Consider the following 23,654-nt stretch of genomic DNA (forward strand, 5'->3'; position numbering starts at 1 on the left):
TCCAAGCGTTGGGTCTTGGCAGTGGGTCTGTAGGTGGCTATAGAGGCCTATTCCGGGTCCGCACGGTCTTTCTTCTTCAGTGAGGATATCGGTTTCCAGATGTTTTAAGTGTCACTCCATATATATATATATATATACACACACACACATACATACATAGTTTTGGGGGGTTTCAGGGTTTTGAAAATTGATGTTCACATTAGATTCGATGGTGCATTAGACTCAAGTAAATACAGTATATCATTCCTTAGATATATATGTATATGTATATAATTTAGTTTTTTACCCAGTTTGGGTCCCCACATGTTATTGAAGGACAACTCCCATTCCTGTGCAGACTGGGGATAATGGGAATGGCAACCCAACAGCTCTTGTGGCTCTGAGGTTGGGGAGAGGGTAACGCAGGCCTGGGCCAACTTGGGCCCTCCCTCCCTCCCTCCCTCCCTCCCTCCAAGTGTTGTGGATTGCAACTCTAGGCATCGGTGGAGAGGTAGGCATGACTCAAATCAGCCCTACTCCACATAATAAATTGCAGCACATTTGGTTATAGTAGACCCGTGATGTAATGTTTGTTTTCTGCCACTAGGTGTCATTGCAGCACTGCTTGCAACACGAAGCCAGCTGTAGCAAGAGAGAGTGACAAAATACAGAAGGCTCATCCACACAGGACCTTATCCCAGGAGCTCCCAGTTTAAAATGGAGGGGTGTGTGTGTGTGTGTGTCCAAATGACGTCCCCTGAAAACATGGGAGGAATGGCCCGTCCAGGCATCGATCCACCCCCTGCTTTTCTAGGAAAAGCCCGAGTCACCTTCCGTGGTGCGACCCCGAGTTCCAACATTCTGAGTGAAAGGACAAAACGTTTTTTACGATCTCTCCCTTTGTCTCCACTTATAGTTTGCAGTCGGAGAGAAAAATCCATAGCAAGCAAATAAGTGACCCCAAATGCTGTCAGACGGAGGGAGGGATCTTTGCTTGGATTTTGGTTCGTCGTTTTTGAAAGTGTTCTGGAGAGGTCGGTCCAGGAGAGAGGAGGCAGCTCAGCAAACGGATAGTCTTTTGAGAATCTGCTTTTAATAATTCATCACTATTGACTTATGCGACCATCCGACAGGAACATTAAGACCCATTTTTTGCAGATGTGCTGTATCTGCTTATGAAACGGAGCTGCTTCTGATCATACTCTGATGTTACTCTCGGTTTGCGTCTGTGAAAGGTTAGATGGTACGGATCTATGGCTTTTCTCCAAAACAGCGTTGAATAAATACGGTAATGGTAGGCATTTACTTAGTATTAAACAGGATTAATGAGCACTGCAAATTAATCCTGCTTAATACCAGACTAGGTATTGCTGCTCGGTCAGTCTCTTAGTGCTAGTATTCGTGATAGACGGCCGTACGCTTTCATCTTTGTCGGCACATTTTTCACGCTTTCCCTAAAGATGAATACAGCTGACTCATGCCGTGTAACCCATATGTTGTACTGCTGAGTCATTCATTTTTCTAACCTTATTTCACCCATTTTGGCTTTCTGGGATGTCCAGGCATAAATGAGAAAACACTTCCCGAACTTTCCAACCGAGTGTGTGTGTCTTCGAGTTGCCCGTTGCCTTTTGGAGCCCCCACGAATGCCATCCAGGCCCCTTCTATACAACCCAGATGATCAAAGCAGACCATCCACATCGTTATCTGCTTTGAACTGGATTATACGAGTCTACACTGCCATATCATCCAGTTCAAAGCAGATGATCTGGATTGTCTATGGCAGTGTAGATGGGACCACCGTTTTGTTTTAGCCAAGGAATTCTCAGAGGCAGAGAACTCTGGGGGTCGGTGCTCATCTCCGTTTCTGAGCCAAAGAGCCGGCGTTGTCCATAGACATCTCCAAGGTCATGTGGCCGCTGGCATGATTGCATGGAGCGCTGTGGTAGAAATATAATAAATAAATATATTAAATACCAAGGGGTTTTTTTTCGTGTCAGGAGCAACCTGAGTTGCTTCCAAGTATTAAAATGTCCCTGGAGATGCTGGGATCTAATTCCTGAGTCTTTCTTTGCAAAGGATACATCTAGTCCAGGCCTGGGCCAACTTCGGCCTTCTCTCCAGGTGTTTTGGACTTCAACTCCCACAATTCCTAACAGCCTACCAGCTGTTAGGAATTGTGGGAGTTGCAGTCCAAAACACCTGGAGGGAGGGCCCAAGTTAGCCCATGCCTGAATCTCTATCTGTAGGCTCCTTTGGTCTTTGATTTGTTGACCAGACAACCACCGTTTCCTTGAGCTGCTCTCCAGTGATGAACCTCAAGGATGTCAACCTTCGTGGGCAGCCTGATGCTTGTTCTACTGGGCTGTCTTTGGCTCCAACACCACAGTCTTGCACTTGAGCCAGTTGGCTTGCTCTGTGCAGGAATGGATAGGGCATGAGACAGATCTTGACCCAAAAAGGAAATAATAATAATTAAACGTGAAGTAGTAATTTGCGGTGAATAAAATGTGGTCCGCGTAGTAACACTGAGAGCGCTGACATCAACTAATGGACCCGGAGGGCCATTAGTGACTTTTGGAATGGAACGGGCGGGTTGGGAGCCTATTAGCCTTGCGGGATAGTGCTCCAGCCTGTGGCGCATGGGCCTATTACCGTTAATATTTTATGGCGCGGCCTCTTTGCCATCCTTCCTGTGAGTCATCCTCGCCAGGAATCCGGGGGCCTTTTGGGCTTGCGACTCCTTTAGTGTATTCAGAGGTAGACAGACGCGAGATATTGCTGATGGAGTGTTTGCCGCGCCATGCCGGGCAGGCGGGCAGGAAGGAAAGGCCTCTCCGTGGGCCCAGAAGTGGCATCAACACGTGCATTCGTCATACGGCCACGTGGCTCTCAGGTCTGAACAGCTCTTTAGGCAGGACTCTGACTAATGGACTATTGAAGTTAAGCCATTAGCTCTGAACTGGGGCTAATTGGTTGAGCTGTTTAATTGCTCGTTGGGCTGCCTGGCGGGAACAGAATCCTAGGTGAGATCTGGCTCATGTCCAAAGCAGAGGCATCTCGCAAAGAGAAAGGCCAGTTACGGGCAGAAGAGGCTCTAATGTCCAGACTGGCCCGCAAGGCGGAGGTCTCATCTTCACGAGCAAAATGGAAAAAGGAAATGGTATCGGCTTTGAATGAGGGGCCATCGGGACACAGGATGGGTGGCCGTTTTCAGAGTGAGAATGCTTCTTTCAAGCCGTAGTGTGATAAAAATTAGGGTTGTGCATGTGGGGTAAACCTTGATCTGTTTCGTGTCCTGGCTTTAGTTGGGGCCCCCGATCTGTATTTTGGGAGCCTCTGGAATCGGGAGGGCAGATATCTGTTTTCGGTTTGGGGCCCCAAAAGATCAGTGTCTTATGGGACCATTATATGTAAGTCAGGCATGTTGGTCTTCCTCCTCTCCATACACAAGAGTGCATAGATGAGTTTTTAGCAATTTTTGAAATGCAAGGAGAGAGGGATAAGTTTTAGTCCTTTTGGGAGGGAGTTCCAGACGCAGGGCGTGATCACGGAAAAAGTCTCTTCTCTCGTTCCCACTAGTTGTGCGTGACACGGGGGTGGGATCGAGAGCAGGGCCTTTTTCAGGAGCAAATGCCTTACAGCGATACTTAACTGCTTAAAATAGGATGAATGCAAACGGCAGTAACTCCCCCTGTTTCTCTTTCTGGCTCATGTCATTTCAGGCGGTCAATTTCCCAAGCCCTCCGAACACAGAAGTGGAAGAAGACGGAGACGGAGACAGAAGCGTGCCCTCCGCTCAGTGGCTTTTTCTTTCCAAGTCAAAGGCAAAGATGGTTCCAGGATGAGCACCGGAGTCTCGAGTTTGCAAAGGTTTGCTTGAGAAAAGAACCAGAGACACTTAGAAGGTTGCTTCTCGCCTTTGACCAACTTGCCACTGACAATGACGCTGTCATGGCCTGGCTGAAGGCCTTGACACAATTCTCTAAGGGAAATCCCTGGACTGCAACAATGGGGAAGTTTCCCCACTTTGAAGGAGTCTGTCCTGTTCTGACAGAGTGAATTCCATTGGACCTCAGAGGTTCTTTAGCTTTTGTTTGTCTTCTAAGTAACTCTACTTTGAAGCCTTGAATTCACAACCGTTCTCTGTAAGCGCCAGCTCTCGCAAATGCAGAGAAAGCAGAAGGAGGACAGAAGAGTCCTCAGCTGATTGCAAATGAAGCCCGTCAAGGCCTCACCAAGATAGAACCGCCTGCATCTCTTCTGAGGTCATGGATCCTGAACAAGGACAGAAGAGCACAAAAAAGGGCGAGGAAGGTCCGCGGAAGAGGCTTGTGAAGGGAGAGGCATTCCAAGGCAGTGTCTCCTCCGTGGCAACGTATCACCTGAGCCGCTCCGCCTCTTTGCAAGGCTCCCCCGTCCAGGACGTTGTGCCTCAGCAACATTTTCCAAAGGATGAAGCCCTAGAGACGACGGGACAAACACAACCCACACATTCCTCTTTTGAGCCTCTGGCACATCTTGGCCAGCACTCTCTGTCATCAGCGTACATGCCTCCCCGTCACCCGGAGCACGCCCTCGAAGGGCCCACGTGGCAGCTCATTGACCCCGCGAGAGCGCTGCCCTCGGGTTCATTCCCACCCTCTGGGCCTCATTCCACCCACAGCCAGATCTTAGCACCACGGTCTTCTGTCATTCCCGAAGAGGAGGCGTCTTCTGTCCAAAAGGTCTATGCCTCTCGCACGTCGCAGGTGTCCTTAAAGCCGCCTGAAGAAGGCCACAAGAAGGAAAAGAAACCCCAGAAACCCGGCAAATACATCTGCCAGTACTGTAGCCGACCTTGTGCCAAACCAAGCGTCCTCCAGAAACACATCCGATCCCACACAGGAGAGAGACCTTACCCCTGCATCCCGTGTGGGTTTTCCTTTAAGACCAAGAGCAATTTGTATAAACACCGGAAATCTCATGCTCACCGAATCAAAGCCGGGCTCTCTACGGGGCCTGGGACAGAACTGAATCCTTCCGGGCTGGAAATAGAAAAAATGGCTGGAGAAGAATTTGAGGAGCCGACCGAGGGCGAAAGCACCGATTCTGAGGAGGAGACCAGGATCGCCCCCGGCCCTTCGGTAGAACTGCCGCCCAGGCAAAAGCAAGCCCTGTTGTTTGGCTCCGGAAGCCAAGGCTCCAGCCAAGAGAGCTGCTCCTTCTCCCATTCCAGCCTGTCCCAGTCTCTCGAGGAGAGCGGTCACTTTGCAGAGCCAGCTTTGGAGAAGGCCCAGAGCCACAAGTCAGATGAAACACACACCATCAAGCAGAAACTGGCTCTCCGATTAAGCGAAAGGAAGAAGGTGATCGAGGAGCAGTCTTTCCTTATTCCCGGCAGCAAAGGAAGCACGGAGTCGGGCTATTTCTCGAGGTCGGAGAGCGCCGAGCAGCAAATCAGCCCACCAAATACCAATGCAAAGTCTTATGCGGAAATCATTTTTGGCAAATGCGGAAGGATTGGCCAACGGACGGCCATGCTAGCTGCCGCCACCACCCAGGAATTTCCACAGGTCGCAGCTGAAGAGAAGCTCAGCACTGTTCCCTTGTCTGTGCCCAGAACGCAGGTGATCGAACACATCACCAAGCTGATCACAATCAACGAAGCGGTCGTTGATACCAGTGAGATTGATAGTGTGAAGCCTAGGAGAAGTTCCCTGTCCAGGCGAAGCAGTATCGAATCTCCAAAGTCAGGTGCCTACAGAGAACCCTTCCAGTTGGAAACCAAACCCGGAAGCCAAGTGGATTCCTCAAAGTTGCTGACGTCCCACGTGGAGAAGCCGAAACCCGAGCAATCCCTGCTGTCGCTCCAGCAGTCCCACAGTGCCACAGAGACCGTGCCTCTCCTTCGAAGCCATTCGATGCCTTCAGCTGTGAGTACGATGGGTTCTCCCCATGCCTTCAGGGGAAGCTACTCCTTCGACGACCACCTCCGAGAAGCCGAGGTCGTAAGCCGCAGCCAGGTGTCTTCCCATCCACGAATGTTGAAGCGGCAGCCTGCCATCGAACTGCCATTTGGGATGGAGTACAGTGCGGAGGACGTCGGCGCGGCCGGCAGAGAAGGCGTTTCCAAACCGGTGGAGGAACAAGAAGCCAAGGAAAGCGAGCTGACCAAAAAGTCAAGGAAGGGCGCCAAAACGAAAGGGTTCATGCACGAGTGTACGGTTTGTGGTGCTCGGTACAAGAAAAGGGAAAACTATGAAGCTCACAAGAAGTATTATTGCTCGGAGCTGCAGATCCCCAAGCCCCATCCTTCTGGTTCTCATACCTCATCAGAAGCGGAGAGAGGCTTCATGGAATCGGATCCTTGGCCACAGGTGATGCACTATAAATTGGGAAGTAGCTCAGAACTGACATCGCTGAGGAAGAGGCGTAAGGAGAAGAGCCTTGGGGATGAGGAGGACCCCGTCCCTTTCGAACTGACCGGAACAGCCTCCCCTGGCACCGGGGCAGCCACTCCGTTTGCCGGTTTGAAATCCATGGATGTGGCCTTCAGCCTGGCTCCTGGACCCATGAAGTCACCCACGGATCCTGGTCAGTCGGTGCATCTTTCTGATGTGAGTGGAAGTTTCAACCCCATGGCTGCAAGACCCTTCGTTAGTACAGAAAGCAGGGAAAGGAGGATCTCAAAGGAGATCTCTGTTATCCAACACACAAGCTCGTTTGAGAAATCGGATTCCATAGAGCAGGTGAGCGGGTTAGAAGAGGAGGAGAGGTTGTTGTCGCCATATGCATCCCAGCCGGCAGCCCAGCACGGCAGGGTGTCGCATTCCTTGCAACCCAAACTGGTGCGCCAGCCCAATATCCAAGTCCCCGAGATCCTGGTCACCGAGGAGCCCGACAGGCCAGAAATGGAGCCCGAGCCTCCTCCGAAAGAGCCCGAGAAAACCGAGGAGTTCCAGTGGCCACAGAGAAGCCAGTCTCTCTCCCAGCTCCCTGCAGAAAAGCTGCCGCCCAAAAAGAAGAGGCTCCGGCTGGCGGAAATGGCCCAGTCGTCGGGAGAGTCCAGTTTTGAGTCAATCCGGAGCCCCAGCCAGGAGAGCAGCCTCTCCTACGCGTCCAGCCACACGGCATCGTTTGAGCGAGAGGAGGGCGCTTCCCAGCCCCCTGAGCCCCACGCGCAGCCTCCTGGCCTGGGCTCCTACACGTTGAAAGTGCCCGGTCACCACTACCCTCCCCATTCCCGGGAGATGCGGAGGTCGGCCTCCGAGCAGACACCCAATGTTCCTCACTCCGCTTCCATGTCGGAGACGCGCAGCAAGTCCTTTGACTACGGGAGCCTCTCGTCCTCGGCTCCTCCCGGATCCCACCCCCAAAGATCAACAGCACCCCCTCCGGAGAGGAGGAAGTGCTTTCTTGTCCGACAGGCCTCCCTGACGAGGCACTCCGAGTACGAACAAGACTCCTCTCCCAAAGGAGGGGCCGAGACTGAGGAGTTGGTGCCGCTTTCGGACACATCTCCTGCGTCAAGCTCGTCCCACCACCAGCCGCCCTCATCTTCCTCCTCCTCCTTTCCTCACAGAGACTATCCATCTGACAAGGGTCAGCCAAAGGACTGCCCTGAGCTGGTGCATTCCCATAAGCACATCGAAGCTCTACGGGTGTTCCATCACTCCGCACCAAATATCCTTCACGAGAAACAGTCCTTGACTCCCGAGATCTCCCTCTTGCCGTTCCAGCACCTCTTCCCTCATCTGGGGCAGTCGGTGGAGCTCTTCTCCACCCAGGCTCTGGCCGACATCTTCTCTGCTCCGTACTCCATCCCGCAGATGCCTCGCTCCGTTCTGCAGCGTGCGGCTCTTCCGCTGCACGGAGCCTTGATGCACCCAAGCCAGCTTCACATTGCGTCCCCGCTCTTGTCGCACCCGACCGACGTGGCCCTCAGGCACGCTCCGTCCTTTGTCCCGGTGCACTATCCAGGTTCTCCATCGCTCCCGTCTGCGTTCTTTCTGCCCCTTCAGACGCAGCTTGCTCTCCAGTTCCCAAGCGACATCGGTGCTCATTTGCACCAACTCAAATCCAGCTTCGTTCCACCAGCAGGAAGCCCAGCCTTCTCCTCAGTCATTGACCACGGCTCTGAGAACCAGTTACAGATTTTGGCTCACCCAAGCAGCCCATCGGCATCGATCTCCATCTCTCAGTTGGTGGTGCCTGCGAGTTCTGAGCCTGTGGTGTCCCTTGTTGTCCCGGTTCGCATTGAGACTAACATGCCGTCATATGGAAGCGCAATGTACACCACTCTTTCCCAGATCCTAGTGACTCAGTCTCACTGCAACTCCTCTTCTATCATCGTGCCAAAACTGGATGATTATCAGACCAAAGGTACCTTGGTCTGCACCACTAACATCCACGGAATTGGCCTCGATCTAGCACAGATCATTGCCAACGAAAAGAAGTCCTTGTTCCAGTCTCCATACCTGAGGTTTCCATTGTCACTATCAGAAACAAAAGGCTACATTCCCCTGGGGTCCCCGCCCGAAAGTGTCTTGGGTCTCGAAGGAAGCCCGCTGAGCGTTGGCGGAAGCAAGCGGATGCTGTCTCCAGCGGGGAGTTTGGAGCTGACGATGGAAACCCAGCAGCAAAAAAGAGTGAAGGAAGAAGAATTTTCTGAAACGGAGGAGGAGAAGCTGGAGATTGTGACCGCGTCCAGTGAAGAAGAGGAAGGGAAGAAGCACAACCAAAGGATAGCCAAGGCAGAGCTGTCTTCCGCTGTATCTCGCGAATGGCTGCAATCCCAGGAAATCCAGGCTACACTCCAGCTGGTGTTGCCCCGCTCGGAGATCTTGAGCTTTGAAGCACAAGAGGAACACAAGCCCTTGGCTGGAGAACAGCTCCAAAGCCAGGATTCTCCGGAGACGTTGGAGAAGGAGAGCCCCAAAGAAACACTGGGGCCGCCCGCAGGAAATGGTCCAAACCCGGCACTTTCCTCTGACTTGGCACAAATTGCAAAAAAGTCCCACGGCAGTACAGCCGTTAAGAAGGCCTTTCCATTCCCCAGTCTCAATACAACTACTAATGTCAGTTGGTGCTATTTAAACTACATCAAGCCAAACCATATCCAGCAAGCTGACGGGAAGTCCTCGGTGTACACCAGCTGGTGCATTAGTTTGCACAACCCCAACCTGCCGGGCGTCTCCACCAGAGCAGCTCTTTCACTCCTGTGCTCCAAGCAGAAGGCGAGCAAAGAGACCTACACCATGGCCAGGGCTCCCTGTCCAGACGCAGGGAAGATGGTCCCCTCGGGCTCCAGGAAGCCCAGGATGTCTGAGGTAAGGAGGACATTTGAGTGACTTTTCGCCCTCACCTATTTTGTGGGTATTTTTTTTTACATAGGTACTATTACTATTGGGTTAAGTGGTTGAGGGGGAAAGGAAAGGGCCTGAAGCTGTTAGGAATGGAAGTTAGAGTCCAAAACACCTGGAGGGTGGGCCGAAGTTGGCCCATGCCTGGAATATATGGTTTAGAATGCTATAGAATATCTATAGGGGCATGAAGACCAGCAAGGAGCTAAGTGAGGATTTCGGACGAATAGAATTAATTATATATACATTTTTAAGGTTTTTATAATGTGTTTTAACAACGTTATTAATGGATTTGTTTATATTGTTTTGTTTTTATGATTGCATTTTGGGCATTAAACTTTGCCAATTTTTGTAAGCCGCCCTGAGTCCCCTCGGGTGAGAAGGGCAGGGTATAAATGTTGTAAATAAAATAAATAAATATGTGTTCTTGGATGCAGAGAAGGCATTTGGTAACATTCATTGGACTGTTAGGAATAGTGGGAGTTGGAGTCCAAAACACCTGGAGAGGGAGGGCCGAAGTTGGCCCAGGCCTGTTCTAGAACACCACTCCTGTTGCCTAGGATGAACCAGTGTTGGCGTATTTTAAAGCAAACTGCATGAGTTAACTGTCCACCTTTAGAGTCCTAGACAATTGCCCTCCGTCCCCTAATGCACCCGTCCTTGCCAGTTTTGGTGTCAAGTGAATGGTAACAATCCTTCAGTTCATGAATTATGAAAGGAAACTGTTCCAGGGCGCTTCCAGGCAGTCCCAAAATCTGCACCAAAGCGTGTTTCGAATTAATTCGCTTTTTGGGCCTGCCTTGATGGACTCTCAGACTGAAGAAACCTGAATATTCTTTGAAAGGCAGATCCAGTAATGGATACTATTTCCAAAACAGTACAAAAGTCTTTATGGAGGAACATCTTCTGAGTATATTGCCAGTTTTAGGCGAATGGCTAGTCTCATCCCAAGCAGCAGTACCAGCAGCTAAGATAAGATCCGGCAACTTTTGTTTTAATGACCGGGGAGTTATTCTACCTCATGGCTCCGAGAAAAAGCTCTGCATGTTTTCCAGAGTGTAATATACATATGTACAAGCAAAGTTTCTCCAAAGTTTGCATGTTTGGCGACAGGCCTTTTGAATAATCAACAATTCCTCTGTGTTTTTGGGGGGAGGTAGGTTCATCTGCCTTCGCTCCCTCCCAGTGAAGGTCGGAAAGATGGAAAGAAAACGGATAAGGAAGAGGAGAAAAGAGGGAACGCTGAAGAGGACATTCCTGTCTCCAAACAAGGGGAACCGGCCCGAATCAGGATCTTTGAAGGAGGGTGAGTGAGTTCCCTTGCAGCCCATCTTCCAAAGTGCTTGCTCGATGGAAAGCTTTCCTTCTGAATGCATTTTACATTGACTTCCTACTGACTTTGGTTGAGTTGGGCTTTCCATTGCTTCTTCCTCGCTCCATCACCATTGGGTTCTCTTGGCGCTATTAATCTTTGTGACTGTGAATAGAAGCATTTAGTCTCTAGAACTAGACAGGAAACATGTATATATTTTTTCCTTTCAGTGATTTGCTTAATAGAGCTATGTTGTAAAGGCATGCGGCTGCATTAGCCGGAGTCTAGAGTCATTGATTTAGACCGGATTCTCTGAAGCCTGGTAGTTGATAAGAGGGCAATAGTGCATAGAAATTTGATGTTTTTACCCGACTCTACGCAGTAAATTTAAAATGAATTTGATTGCCAATCGAGTTAGGAATTGTTGGGGGAAAAACACACTTTAGAAACTGTGTAATTCTTGAAATCCACAGTACGAGCATGCGTCGTGTGATGGGCTCCGTTGGTAGCCATTTCTTAAATGTGTAGAAACGCTGGTTTTACTGTGTGTGATGAAGTCCTAGGACTCGTTCAGTTGACATATTTGTTCCCTCCTCAGTAATTCCCTCCCTGAAATGTTTACTTGTTCTGTTGTGTGCAAAAACCGGTCAATATGGAGAAGCCACAGTTGCTGGAACGTTGGTCATTTTTCATCACAAAATTATGTAACATCCTTTGCTGTCATGGCAACCATTTCTAAATGTCTCCTAATTCACAAGCATATGTTTTCTAAGTGGTGACAACCATTTCTCCTTCCCTGGCAGACTCAGAAGAGTCGGGATTATGCAATATATAATGAACAATAGGCGTTGGTTGGCTCTGCTTAGCGCTCCCCCCCCCTCCGCCCCCCAATATGTGTCACTTGAGCTGTTGAAAGCCATTAATGTGAAGGGTCACATCTGGAATCATGAATCTGATTCACAAACTGTGTCTCCAGCTCATGAGGCTTCTGGCTAGACTGCAGATGGCCCTGTCATGGCAAATCCCTTCTTTGCGAGGTGCCAGCTCTTTGTAGCTGTCCTTAGCGAATGGAAAAAGAGCAGATTTTGGAACAGAATTCTGTGCCTTTGAAAAATTTAGTCTTATTGCAATATACCCTCTTTGAGTCCCTTTTGGGGAGACAAAGCGGGGTATAAATAAAATCTTTGTATATAAAAATGTAATGTATGTTTGTAGGACTGAGTAAAGAACAAAACCACTGAACCAAATTACACCAAATTTGGCCACAGTACAGCAGGACATCCAAGGTATGTCCTTCACTCACCCCCTAAAAAAACCCAAAAAAACGGATTGGCCTAGGTTTAACACAGCCAGACATTGAAGCTGCAAGGCTATTCAGTGAAATTTAACCAGACCAACAAGGGATTAACTTTGGTAGAAGGTGGCCAGGCTTTGAAGCAGTGATACTACTCTGTACTATTGAAGCTGGCCAACTAAAGAGTCCCCTAGGTAGCAAGCAGCCAGGCTTTGAAACAGTGAGGCTATTCATTGCAATTCTAGCAGGCCCAAAAACCATTTCCCTAGGACGCCAGTACCCAGTTTTCCAAGCAGCAAGTGTATTCCGCTGCATTCTAACTCACCAAACAAGGATTCCCATAAGAAAAAAATGGCCAGGCTTTGAGACTGCAAGGCTATTCAATGCTCAATAACCAACAAAGGATTCCCATATGCCACAGCAATGCATGGCCGGGCACAGGTAGTAATTAATAATAATAATAATAATAATAATAATAATAATAACAACAACTATATTTCCGTGGTGGTGGGATTGAATGCTCCTGAGAGGGTAATAATAATTTATTTTATTTTTGTAAAATACAATGCTGAACAATACGTCAGTCCTGTTGGTGAGGGCCGCCATATCAGACAGGCTTTTGCTGGAGACTTTGGGCTCTTCTACACAAGCATTCTCTCCTGATGTTTCACCCACATCTGTGGCAGGCATCCTCAGAGGTTATGGAGTCTGTTGGAAACTAGGCAAGTGGGGTTTATAGATCTGTGGAATGTCCAGGGTGGAAATATATATATCCACAGGTATATAAATCCCAACTTGCCTAGTTTCCAACAAACCCCACAACCTGTCATAGACGTGGGTGAAACGTCAGGCGAGAATGCTCCTGGAACACGGCCAGGCAGCCTAGAAAACTCACAGCAACCCAGTGATTCTGGCCATGAAAGCCTTCCTTCGACAACACATTGTAGCCCCTTGGTTGTTCTTTTGTCTGCAGAAGGGATGCATTTTTAGCCAAATACACTGTAGCATCGTGATTGTTTTGTAGAGATGTGGTGCATTTTTAGCCAAACACATTGTAGCATCTTAATGGTTTTTTTGTATGCAGAAAGGAATCAATTTTTAGCCAAACACATTGTAGCATCTTAATGGTTTTTGAAACAATATCTGTTTTAAATTTTTACAGTATCTATATTAGTTAGTTGCCTTTGAATAACAAGAGTTAGTTTTTAACAGACCCGGCTGTTAGGAATGGTGGGAGTTGAAGCCCCAAACACTTGGAGGGCCGCAGTTTGCCCATGCCTGTTCTACAGCATAGATGCACCCTTTCCCTTGCAAAGAGTGCGCGTTATGCCGCTGCGCATTACATTTGGCAGCAAATACTTTTTTTGTGTTAGCGCTTTGCAAATTGAGGTGCGCATTACATTCGATGGCGCATGAGACTTGAGGAAAGATGGTACGTTAAATAACTTTTCAAGCTTTTCCCACCTATGGCAAGACAAGAACATGCATGCTGTTTCATGGGAGAGCTGTGGCCACATGAAGGAGAGCCCTCTGCATGCGCCTCATGGTGCTCTCTCATCCTCCATACGTGCCGCTTCATTGTTCCTCGATCCTCATCCAGCAACCTTTTTTTCTTGTGACTGTGAATCCATGCCATTGGGTTGTGCGCTTGAATGAGAGACTTGCTACTGCTGTAAGGTAGGAACCTTGTCTTTCTGTCACCATGACGCCCTGTTGCTCGTAGGTACAAATCAAACGAAGAGTATGTGTATGTGCGAGGCCGTGGACGCGGGAGATATGTATGTGAGGAGTGTGGAATTCGCTGCAAGAAACCCAGCATGCTGAAGAAACACATTCGCACGCACACAGACGTCAGGCCATATGTCTGCAAGTACTGTAACTTTGCTTTTAAAACCAAAGGTAAGCATCAGTCGCATACAAATCCGTACTCCTGGTGCGTTTGCTTGCTAGTTGTGGGAGTGCTTGTGAAATAGGGAAAGATGCTGAAATACTTGGAGGACCTCTAATTGGCTGGCATAGGACGAGGAAGGCTGAAGTGTGTTGTCGAAGGCTTTCGTGGCCGGAATCATTGGGTTGCTGCGAGTTTTCCAGGCTGACTGGCCATGTTTCAGAAGCATTCTCTCCTGATGTTTCACCCATGTCTATGGCAGGCATCCTCAGAGGTTGCGAGGTCTGCTGGAAACTAGGCAAGTGGGGTTTATATATAGATCTGTGGAGCATCCAGGTTGGGATAAAGATCTCCTGTCTGTTGGAGGCAAGTGTGGATGTTGCCATTGATCACCTTGGTTAGCATTGAATAGCCTTGCAACTTCAAAGCCTAGCTGCTTCCTCCCTGGGGCAATCCTTTGTTGGGAGGTGTTAGCTTGCCCTGATTTGTTTCCTATCTGGAATTCCCATTTTCAGGGCATTGCTCTTTAGTTACTGTCCTGATTGTAGAGTTTTTAAGTACAGGAGCCAGACTGTGTTCATTTTCATGGTTTTCCCCTTTCTGTTGAAATTGCCCACGTGCTTCCTGACCCGAATAAGGCATGAATAAGGTTTACTGATGAGTAATTTATTTATTTATTTCGTGTCAAAAGCATTGTACAACGAATACATTTCAAATAATGGAAATAAAAAAAAGAAGAAATCACAAGCAACTAAATAGTTTTGGACCAAAGGTTTTGGTCCAAAATACTGATGAGTAATCAATGATGGAAACCCTGACTGTGTTCTGTGCATGGAGGGGCTTCTTGTTTGTAGGATGAGAATGGGGCAACAGCGCCCCCCTGTGGCTGAATCCGAGCTCAACCTCCACGGCACCAAAAACTGGACTTCGAGACAACATACTATCTCCTTCCTGTCTGTCCTATCTTGTCTGTCCAAACGGCACTGAATGTTTGCTGTGTATGTGTACTGTGATCCGCCCTGAGTCCCCCTGGGGAGATAGATAGGGCGGAATATAAACAATTTGTTTTTATTATTATTATTTTTACTACTATTACTATTATTAGAGCCTCTGTGCCACTGCTCCCTTTGTGTGATTTGAATGAAAGTTGGCCAGCCAAACAAGACAAAGGAAAACCAACTTACTCTGTCGTTACTGTAGATTTTCACAGAACCACAATAATATTCTGTGATCCTGAATTGCACACACAGTCCTTTAAAATGGTCTGACTATAATGATGGGAGCAGTGAGTTTGGTCTACAACTTCTTTCGGCCTGTTTTTCTTCCATCTCCTAGTAGGAACTAAGAATTGTGCTGCCACTCTCATTCATTCGATGGATGGGTAGTCACTATGGTCATTATGTTGCACTGCCGAGAAATCAAAATGCAACTGACACGTATGCATGTCCTTTTCTTGTTTCAGGGAATCTGACTAAACACATGAAGTCAAAAGCTCACGGCAAAAAATGCCAGGAGCTGGGTGCGTTGGTGTCTTCACTAGTGGAGCCAGAAGCAGAAGAAGGTAACACACTCTCCGGTACCATATATTGCACCTTTCATTCGTGTTGGTTAGGACTGGACTCGAAAAAAAGGGTTGAGTATCTTGATCCTATTTTCTCTTGGGAGCGATTTGATTTTGCGTTCCATGATGGCAGGGGTTGGGTGGCCCTTGTGATCTCTTCCAACTCTAGGACTCTATCTCTATCCAGGGCTTGGGAAACTCTTACTTGAAATGGCACATTCAATACGCTATTTCTTTCTTTCTTTCTGTCTTTTTAGGGACTAGTGAAGATCCCTTCCAAGATTCAGAAGGGCAGGAAGGATCTGAGCTCTTTGAAGAACACCAGTTTTCAGATTTGGAAGAGGAGGAGGAGGAGGAGGAGGAGGATGACAGCGAGGAGGAGGAGGACGAGGAGGAGGAGGAAGAGCAGGAGGAGAACGAAAACTATTCACCGCCAAAGCCTTCGGAGACGAAGAACACTCCCCCCTTACGAGGGCATTGCCTAGGAAGGGACCCCTCTCCCCACAAGGCAGGAACCACGACAGCTTTGCCTTCAATGCAGAACGTTTTCTGTAGCAGAGAGCGGACTGTCCAGAATCACCGGACGGGCAGCTCAGGGCCGGAAATGAAACGGCCACCGGTCAGCAGCGAAGTGGCGGCCTGTCACAGCTTCTTGAGACTTCACGGCCCGGTGTTGACCTCTAGTTTGCTCTTGGCTTCTGCTGAGAAGGGATCCATGGCAAAGCCTCGGGTGCTTCTGTCAGTGGACTTCTCCATCTCCAAAGACACTTGTCCTGGAATACAGTCCGGCCCTGACGGTGGGGGCCGTCATCAACCCATGCTGGCTAGTAGGCACCTCTTGACCACCCCTGAATCTCCACCTTCGGAAGAGGCCTCCTCGCTGAGAAGCCCCTCCTCGGGGCTGGGGGTCTCTTCCTCTCGCCGGGTCTTATCTCCAAGCCAAGAGGCCGCCCCACCATCTAGTCTGTCCCCGCGACCCGAGCGGTCCTTAAACAGATACATTTCTCCAAGCCAAGAGCGGTCATCCCAGGTGCACCTTCCACCAGAGCAAAGCGCGTCTCCCGTGAGGCACGTTTCTCCAGTCAGGGAAATAGCGGCGGTGAGATACGTGTCCATGAATGAACTGATCTCCGAGAGCGGTTCAGAACCACCGCCACCTTCACAAAACCCGTCTCCAGGGAGAGAGGACGTGCCCTCTCGTCGCCTCTCCGAAGCAGACGAAGAAGTTCACCGCTTGTGTAAAACTCAGCCTGAAATATCACCTCTGATGCCTCTACCTCACTGGTCCTTTGACAAAAGTACGGAGCTGTATGAAGAACCCAACACGGTAAGATCTATAACAGGCACAGGCAAATTTTGTTACCTACATTGTGCTATTTTAGGCCCCTTCTACACTGCCATATTATCCAAAGCAGAACATCCACATGAACTACTTCCAACTGGATTATCTGAGTCTACACTGCCATATAATCCAGCTCAAAGGAGATAGTCAATGTTGTGGCGCAGGTGGTTAGTAGCCAGCTGCAATAAATCGCTACTGACCGAGAGGTCATGAGATCAAACCCGGGTCGAATTAAGCTCCCAACCATTAAGTAGCCTAGCTTGCTGTTGACTGAAGCAGCTCAAAAGACAGTTGCATCTGTCAAGTAGGAAATTTAAGTACCACTTTATGTGGGGAGGCTAATTTAATTAATTTACGACACCATAAAACCTTCCAGCAGCGTGCGGAAGAATGGGGAAGTACTCCATCAAGGACTTGGTGTCACAAGTGGACAGTGAAGCGGCAGCTCCCCCTGTAGCCGGAATCGAGCATACCTCATAAAAACGGAAGCTGGAAAATGTTAACTTGCCTCTGTGTCTGTCTATATGTCATATGTCTAATGGCATTGAATGTTTGCCATGCATATGTGCATTGTAATCCGCCCTGCGTCCCCTTTGGGTTGGGAAAGAAGGGCGGAATATAACTACTGTCAATAAAATAAATAAATAATAATCTGGATTTTACATGGCAGTGTAGAAGGGGCCTTAGAGTCACATTCCAAGCTGTGTTCCAGCTCTGCGAGTTGAATGACATTTTTATAATCTCCTGTCATTACAGAAGGCAGAATTGAGGGAACGTTCTCCAGGCATTGTGAATGAGCTTCTCTGCGCGAGACCTTTGCAATCACCCCACGAAGTGCGCACCTGTAACCCAGGTCAGGTGGGAGAGCGCATCTTCAGCCACCTGCCCCTGCACTCGCGGCGGCTGCCCCGGAACCCTTGCCCCCTGATCCCCATTGGGGGCATCCAGATGGTCCAAGCCAGGCACGTTGGCCTCCCCAGCTTGCGGGGCGGATTTGTGACGGCCTTGCAAGGCAGCTCCTTCGCACATGGCGACAACTTCACCGAAAAGGGACAGACAAAAGGAAAGGGCAGAGAAACTCCTCATTCACCAGCAGCCCCCCCATCCCAATGCAGCCGCTTCTCGGAAGAGAAAGTCAGGACGAGTGAGTTCCAGCAAAAGCTGGCCAACGTGAGTACACGTCCCGAACCCGGCAGCTCAGCGCAGGGAAGTCGTGCTGCTGTCAGCGTTGGTTCCTGCCCACGGGATGAATCCTCTCCAAAGCCTTTCGCTATTGGAGAGGGCGACTCCGGCAAGGAGGAGGGGAACAAACAGCACAGCGGCCCACACACCTCTGGGAAATCCACCTGCACTTTCATGCCCACGCGGCCCCGGGACAGGAGCAGCAGCATGGGTTGCTTGTCGCAGCCCCCGCCGAGCCGCCCGCCGTCCCTTCTGTCCATCCGGAGGAGGAGCCTCTCGGGGGAGGCCGCGTCCGCGAGAGGGGGTCTCCGGAGGAACAGCCCTCCCTTAGGACAAGCCTCCGTCGGACTCACTCCCGGGCCAGCGGGTAACAACGCGGGAAGCACGTGATCGCTCTCTTCTTCTTTTTCTACAGGCTCTCCCAGGGCGCTTCCAGGCAGCGCCAGAACGTGGGATTGATACACGGGATAAACAAACCCGGGATCCCACAGCAGGGCCCCTTTCTGTGTCTTGAGATAAATTGGAGGGTGGGCAGGGAACATCCAGCAGAAGTAGGTTTTTCTAAAAATCACTCAATTATGTGCTGATGCGTATATGCGCACATGCAAATCTCCTAATATTTATATATTTCTACCTCGCTCTTCTCACCCGACAGGGGCTCAGAGCGGCTTAGAGTTTGGCCACATTGGTGCCACAGTGTACAAATACAATACTACATCATCATCATCATCATCATCATCATTTAATTACTTATTAATTACTTATTATCCATCCACGATGCTCTAGGCGATTTACAAGATAAAATTGTAAAGGATAAAAATACATACATACAAATATTGATAAAATTAACATAGATTAAAAGCTCTAGTAAAGAGCCAGGTCTTGAGTGCGAGGGTAAAAGGCCCTAACTCACGCATGGTTCTCATATAGGGCGGCAAGGCATTCCATAATACAATACAAATCAAAGCACATTGAACATAAAATACAAGACAAAAATCACAGAAGGCAACATAACATCCAGAAATAAGATATAAATAAATATTAAGCATTAAAAAACATTTAAAACCAATTGCAATCATTGTAGAAATTCGTCAATTAAATAGTTTATTTCACTAAGCTCAGTCATCAGTAATAAATATGAGCCAGCGAGAAAATTAAGAGAAGTCTCCACAAAATAAATACAAAATAATAAAATCTGAAAACAAAACAAAAACAAAAGTCCCCTCTAAAGCCCAGGAGAAACAGAGTCGAAAGTTGAGGGAAAGTTGAGAGAAGCCAGTGGCCCCAAGTCACGTCCGGTGTCAGTATTAAGTTGATGGTCAAAGGGGTTGGTAAAATTCCCCCGACATAAATACGAAGAGATTCCAATGTGTGCATATACGCATCAGCGTATAACGGCAAGGGATTTACCTCTTTCCCCAATTGCTTATTTAAGATTATAAAGTTTAAAATAAACACTTTCAGAGACCTCTAATGTCTCTCCGGTGCGCTTCTCCTCTCTTGAAACCAGCTGGAATTCAATTGTGTCTCCGTGCGAGACCCAACGCCTGATCAGCGGTTTAAAACCAGCACGGGTGGGAAGCAGCCTCTGCAGAAGGTCCAGAGGGAAATCCCCAAATTCACATGTTTGCAGGGCCACACAGCCATGGGAAAATCCACTTGTTTTGCCTGGAAGCGGGATAAAGGAGGACCTTTGTGAATCGTGTTTTCCCTCCGTTGCTGCAATCGAGTGCGCATTTAGCACAAACGTCATCCGTTCTCTCTCAGATTTTAGGTACTGTGTGGAAGCGCCCTGCGTTGATCTACAAAGCTTTGTCGTGGTTTGGTTTTAATAGGTACGGGCCGACTTCGGCTCTCCGTCTAGGTGTTTTGTACTGCAACTCCCAGCATTCCTAACAGCCTCGGGCCCCTTCCTTTTCCCCCTCAGCCGCTTAAGCGGCTGAGGGGGAAAAGGAAAGGGCCTGAGGCTGTTAGGAATGCTGGGAGTTGCAGTACAAAACACCCGGAGGGCTGAAGTTTGCCCATGCCTGCATTAGAATAAAGATTAGTAAACATAAGACTCTTGCATCCAATCAGACCTGCAGAGCCTATTGTTGGTTTTCTTCCTTTCTTCTGTTCTTTCTTTCTGTCTGGTATTCACTTCTACATGTACCTGTGCCTTTTTCTATATCTTTTTGTTGCTTGAAATACACACACAAACACAGAGCAATGATTTGGACTGTGCATTAAGAAGAGTATTTTGGAAAGGCGGTGTCTCTTTCTATGGGCTGGATCGATCGATGCAGGCAAGGAAAGGGTTTGAAATCATTTCCAAAATAAGGATGTAAACACTGAAACGTGAGGAAGAGAAACACCTCTTTAAAAGATAGTGACCCAATGAACTGGAAAACCAACCCTGCTCCCCTGTACATAGAGTACTTCCCCAACCCAATAATATTTATTAATTGCTTTCTATAATATTTTGCAAAGTGGTTGTTATATTTTGTAATTATGACTTTTTAATTCTATTAAATGTGCTTTAAGGACAGCGACGACTGCTTCAGTTTGGGGGGGGGGGGGGAACGAGAGAGAAGTGTTTACTATAAGTGAAGCTAGCACTTATTTTGTATGTGAATGTTGGTGTTGGAAGAGCAATTCAGCCCCCAACCCCCCAAGAAAGGACCTCTGAATGTGCCTCCCTTGCGTGAAAAAGCACTTTTTAAAGCAACACAGAAAGAGGGATACATAGTCACATGGAGAGTTACAGTAGAGTTCCGGTTATCCGACATAAACGGGTGGGACAAATGTTGGATAACCGAAACTGTTGGATAATAGGGAGGCCCTATTATCCCACCCTCACTCCCTGGCAAGCTGGGTGCTTGCCAGGAGGGAAAAGTCTCCTCCCTCCCGGCAAGCAACAGTCTTGGAAAGGCTTGCTGCTGCCTAGAAAAACCGCTGTTTTTCTAGGCAGCAACGTGCAGGCTGCTTTTCCAAGTAGGGTGCTTGGACGGGAGGGAGGAGACTTTTCCCTCCGGCAAGCAACCGGCTAAGAGAAGCCCGCTGTGTGTTGCTGCTCAGCAACATGCCCAGGCATCTCCAAAGTGCCGGGTGCTTGCCGGAAGGATGAGACTTTTCCCTCCAGGCAAGCAAGCGACTTGGGACTTGGGAAAAACAGCTGTTTTTCTAGGCAGCAACGTGCAGGGGCCTTTTCCAAGCAGGGTGCTTGGCCAGAAGGGATGAGACCTTTCCAACCGGGCAAGCGACTTGGAGAAGCCCACTGCATGTTGCTGCCTAGCAATGCACAGCGGGCCTCTCCAAGCGCTGGGTGCTTGCTGGGAGGGGAAAGTCTGTGCCAGCCGCATCTAGTCCCTCCAGCAAGCACCCTGGGCCACGCAGCCTGCACGTTGGATAATACAGACTATCGGATAACCAGAAGTCGGGTAACTGGAATGCTACTGTACTTTCTTGCCCCCTCTCCTCTGCAAAAGGAAAACAAAGACATTGCAAGGACATGAAATCTCTCAAATGTAAAAATACCAAAAAATAGAGAAGGGTGGAGCTCAAGGGTACGAGGCACCTTGATACTTTCCAGATACTTTTGCCCACGACATCTCTCTTTGCTTCGTTTCTGAGCCTGAATCATCTGCAGGGCTCTAGGTTGCCTTCCCGTGCGTAGATCTTTGCTTTCTATGAGCCATTCTCGCTTTGAAACATAGCTTTACATGATGTTTGGATCTTACGACCGGTCCTCTCCAGATGAATGTCTCTCTTTCCCATTGCCTGTTCCAGTTTAAAAGTCCCACCAAGTTATCGCAACGACCTTTGAAAAAGGCATTGAAACCATATTTTGGATCCATATTTTGGAAACCATATTTTGGAGATTTTTGAGTCAGGCATGAAGCCTCGAGCTCTACTCCTTCCTTACGGTGCATTGTGTCTCTTCACAAGGCTTTCCCTGCTCCGATTTCCCCTCTGACTTGATTTTATTGTGCTCCTTGCCATTTTGTTTTGTTCAGTTATTGCACAGTATTTGTGAATTAAATGGTGGGGTTTTTAAAATATATATATATATAAATATATACCAAATTTGGGTCCTAATGATGACGACATTAACTGAGTATAGTTCTTGAAATATTACGGCACTTATGCTCACTTTAGTAAATAAATGTATTGTAAAATATTAATGATATTAATGATGTGTATGCACATTTAATATACATGGTCTCTCTCTCATGTAAGATAAATATTTGCCTTTTTTCTTAAAGATGTATGTATTCTGTAAGTGGAATAGTCTTTAGACAGTTTCTATATGTTCCCAAAATGGCAATACATTCCAAAAGGTACTGTAAATATGTACAGAGTACAGTGTAATTGGGTAGTTTGGCCTGTAATATTTTTTTGTTTGTTTTCAGTTGACTTTCTACATTTGCATCTTGCAATGTCTGTACGGTTTTAAGAGTGCAAAAATAATAATAATAATAATAATAATAATAATAACAACAACAACAACAATACAGGTAAAAAGCACAGAATATAATGTTTTGAAACGAGAGAGAAATACTCTGCATTTGGTGTTTGTGATCCTTATTGTAAATGATATCTGTACTGTGAATGAAAAGACGTTTTTACACGTATATTGCCTTTACTATCGTTCAGGCTCTCGACTTGGTCTGAACCTATTTTTTAAAAAAACGGCATGTTGGAATAAATTTTGGATTCCCAACATATTTCTTCCAGACTCTTTGGCGGTTATTTCTCAATTTGTTTATTTATTTGCAGTATTTATATTCCGCCCTTTCTTCTCACCCTGAAGGGGACTCTGGGCGGATCACAATGCACACATGCATGGCAAACATTCAATGCCATTAGACATACGACATATAGACAGACACAGAGGCAATTTAACATTTTCCAGCTTCTGGCTACATGAGGGTCTGCTCAATTCCAGCCACAGGGGGAGCTGCCGCTTCACCCTCCACTTGTGACACCGAGTCTTTGATGGTAGTACTTCCTCATTTCTTTCCATAGGCTACTGTCAGCTTTATGGTGTAAATTAGTTACTTTACTAATTAGTTAATTTACTTTGCAGTCATGCTGGCCTGATGACCTTGGAGGTGTCTATGGACAATGGCGGCTCTTCAGCTTAGAAATGGAGATGAGCACCAACCCCCAGAGTCAAACATGACTGGACTTAATGTCAGGGAAAACCTTTACCTTAAGTTAGTTAAATTACCCTCCCCGCATAAAGCGGTACCTAGAATTTACTGCTCAACAGATGCAAGTGTTTTTCGATCTGCTTAGGTGGGCAGCGAGTTAGGCTATTAGCGGTCGGGAGCTCAGCCCGACCCGGGCTTTGATCCCATGACTTCTTGGCAGGCCAAATGCCTATGACAAAATGCACAGCATGCGATCTCTGGACGGGACCGGGGAAGAGACAAAAGTTCTTATCAAGTAACATTCCAAACATGCATTTGGATAGGAATCTCCCTCGAAATCAAATTCCAAAGGGATGGGTCACAGTATCCAATGAGATCTCCCTTGCGCCAAAACAAAAGAACCCAAAAACAACCCTCCCAATTTTGGGAGGCTGACAAAAAACGGATCGGGGGCCCCATCAAAAGCCGGGACACTAAATGGGACAAGGTTTCCCCGGAATGCGCATGTCTACTGGCTTATATGGCTTGATCTCTTGCTGTATCAGGCTCTTGTCCTAAACCGACCTCCATTCGTAATGTTGAGATTGCCATGTTTCACCTCAGGTACTGAAATGTAT

The 23,654-nt window shown here is 48.0% G+C and overlaps 1 protein-coding gene across 1 annotated transcript in view; it reads left to right on the forward strand.

Moving 5' to 3' along the window:
* hivep3 (HIVEP zinc finger 3) overlaps positions 1-22,608 on the forward strand; it is a 40,922-nt gene extending 18,314 nt beyond the window's left edge. The window contains exons 2-7 of the mRNA XM_062962341.1: positions 3,705-9,290; positions 10,484-10,629; positions 13,653-13,828; positions 15,280-15,378; positions 15,636-16,705; positions 17,477-22,608. Of these exons, the coding sequence (XP_062818411.1) occupies positions 4,251-9,290; positions 10,484-10,629; positions 13,653-13,828; positions 15,280-15,378; positions 15,636-16,705; positions 17,477-18,292 (7,347 nt within the window). The 5' untranslated portion in view covers positions 3,705-4,250 and the 3' untranslated portion in view covers positions 18,293-22,608. The remainder of the gene's footprint in view (positions 1-3,704; positions 9,291-10,483; positions 10,630-13,652; positions 13,829-15,279; positions 15,379-15,635; positions 16,706-17,476) is intronic.
* The last annotated feature ends 1,046 nt before the right edge of the window (positions 22,609-23,654 follow it).

The sequence above is a fragment of the Anolis carolinensis genome, unplaced genomic scaffold, assembly GCF_035594765.1.
Source record: "Anolis carolinensis isolate JA03-04 unplaced genomic scaffold, rAnoCar3.1.pri scaffold_10, whole genome shotgun sequence".
NCBI classification, from domain to species: Eukaryota; Metazoa; Chordata; class Lepidosauria; order Squamata; family Dactyloidae; genus Anolis; species Anolis carolinensis.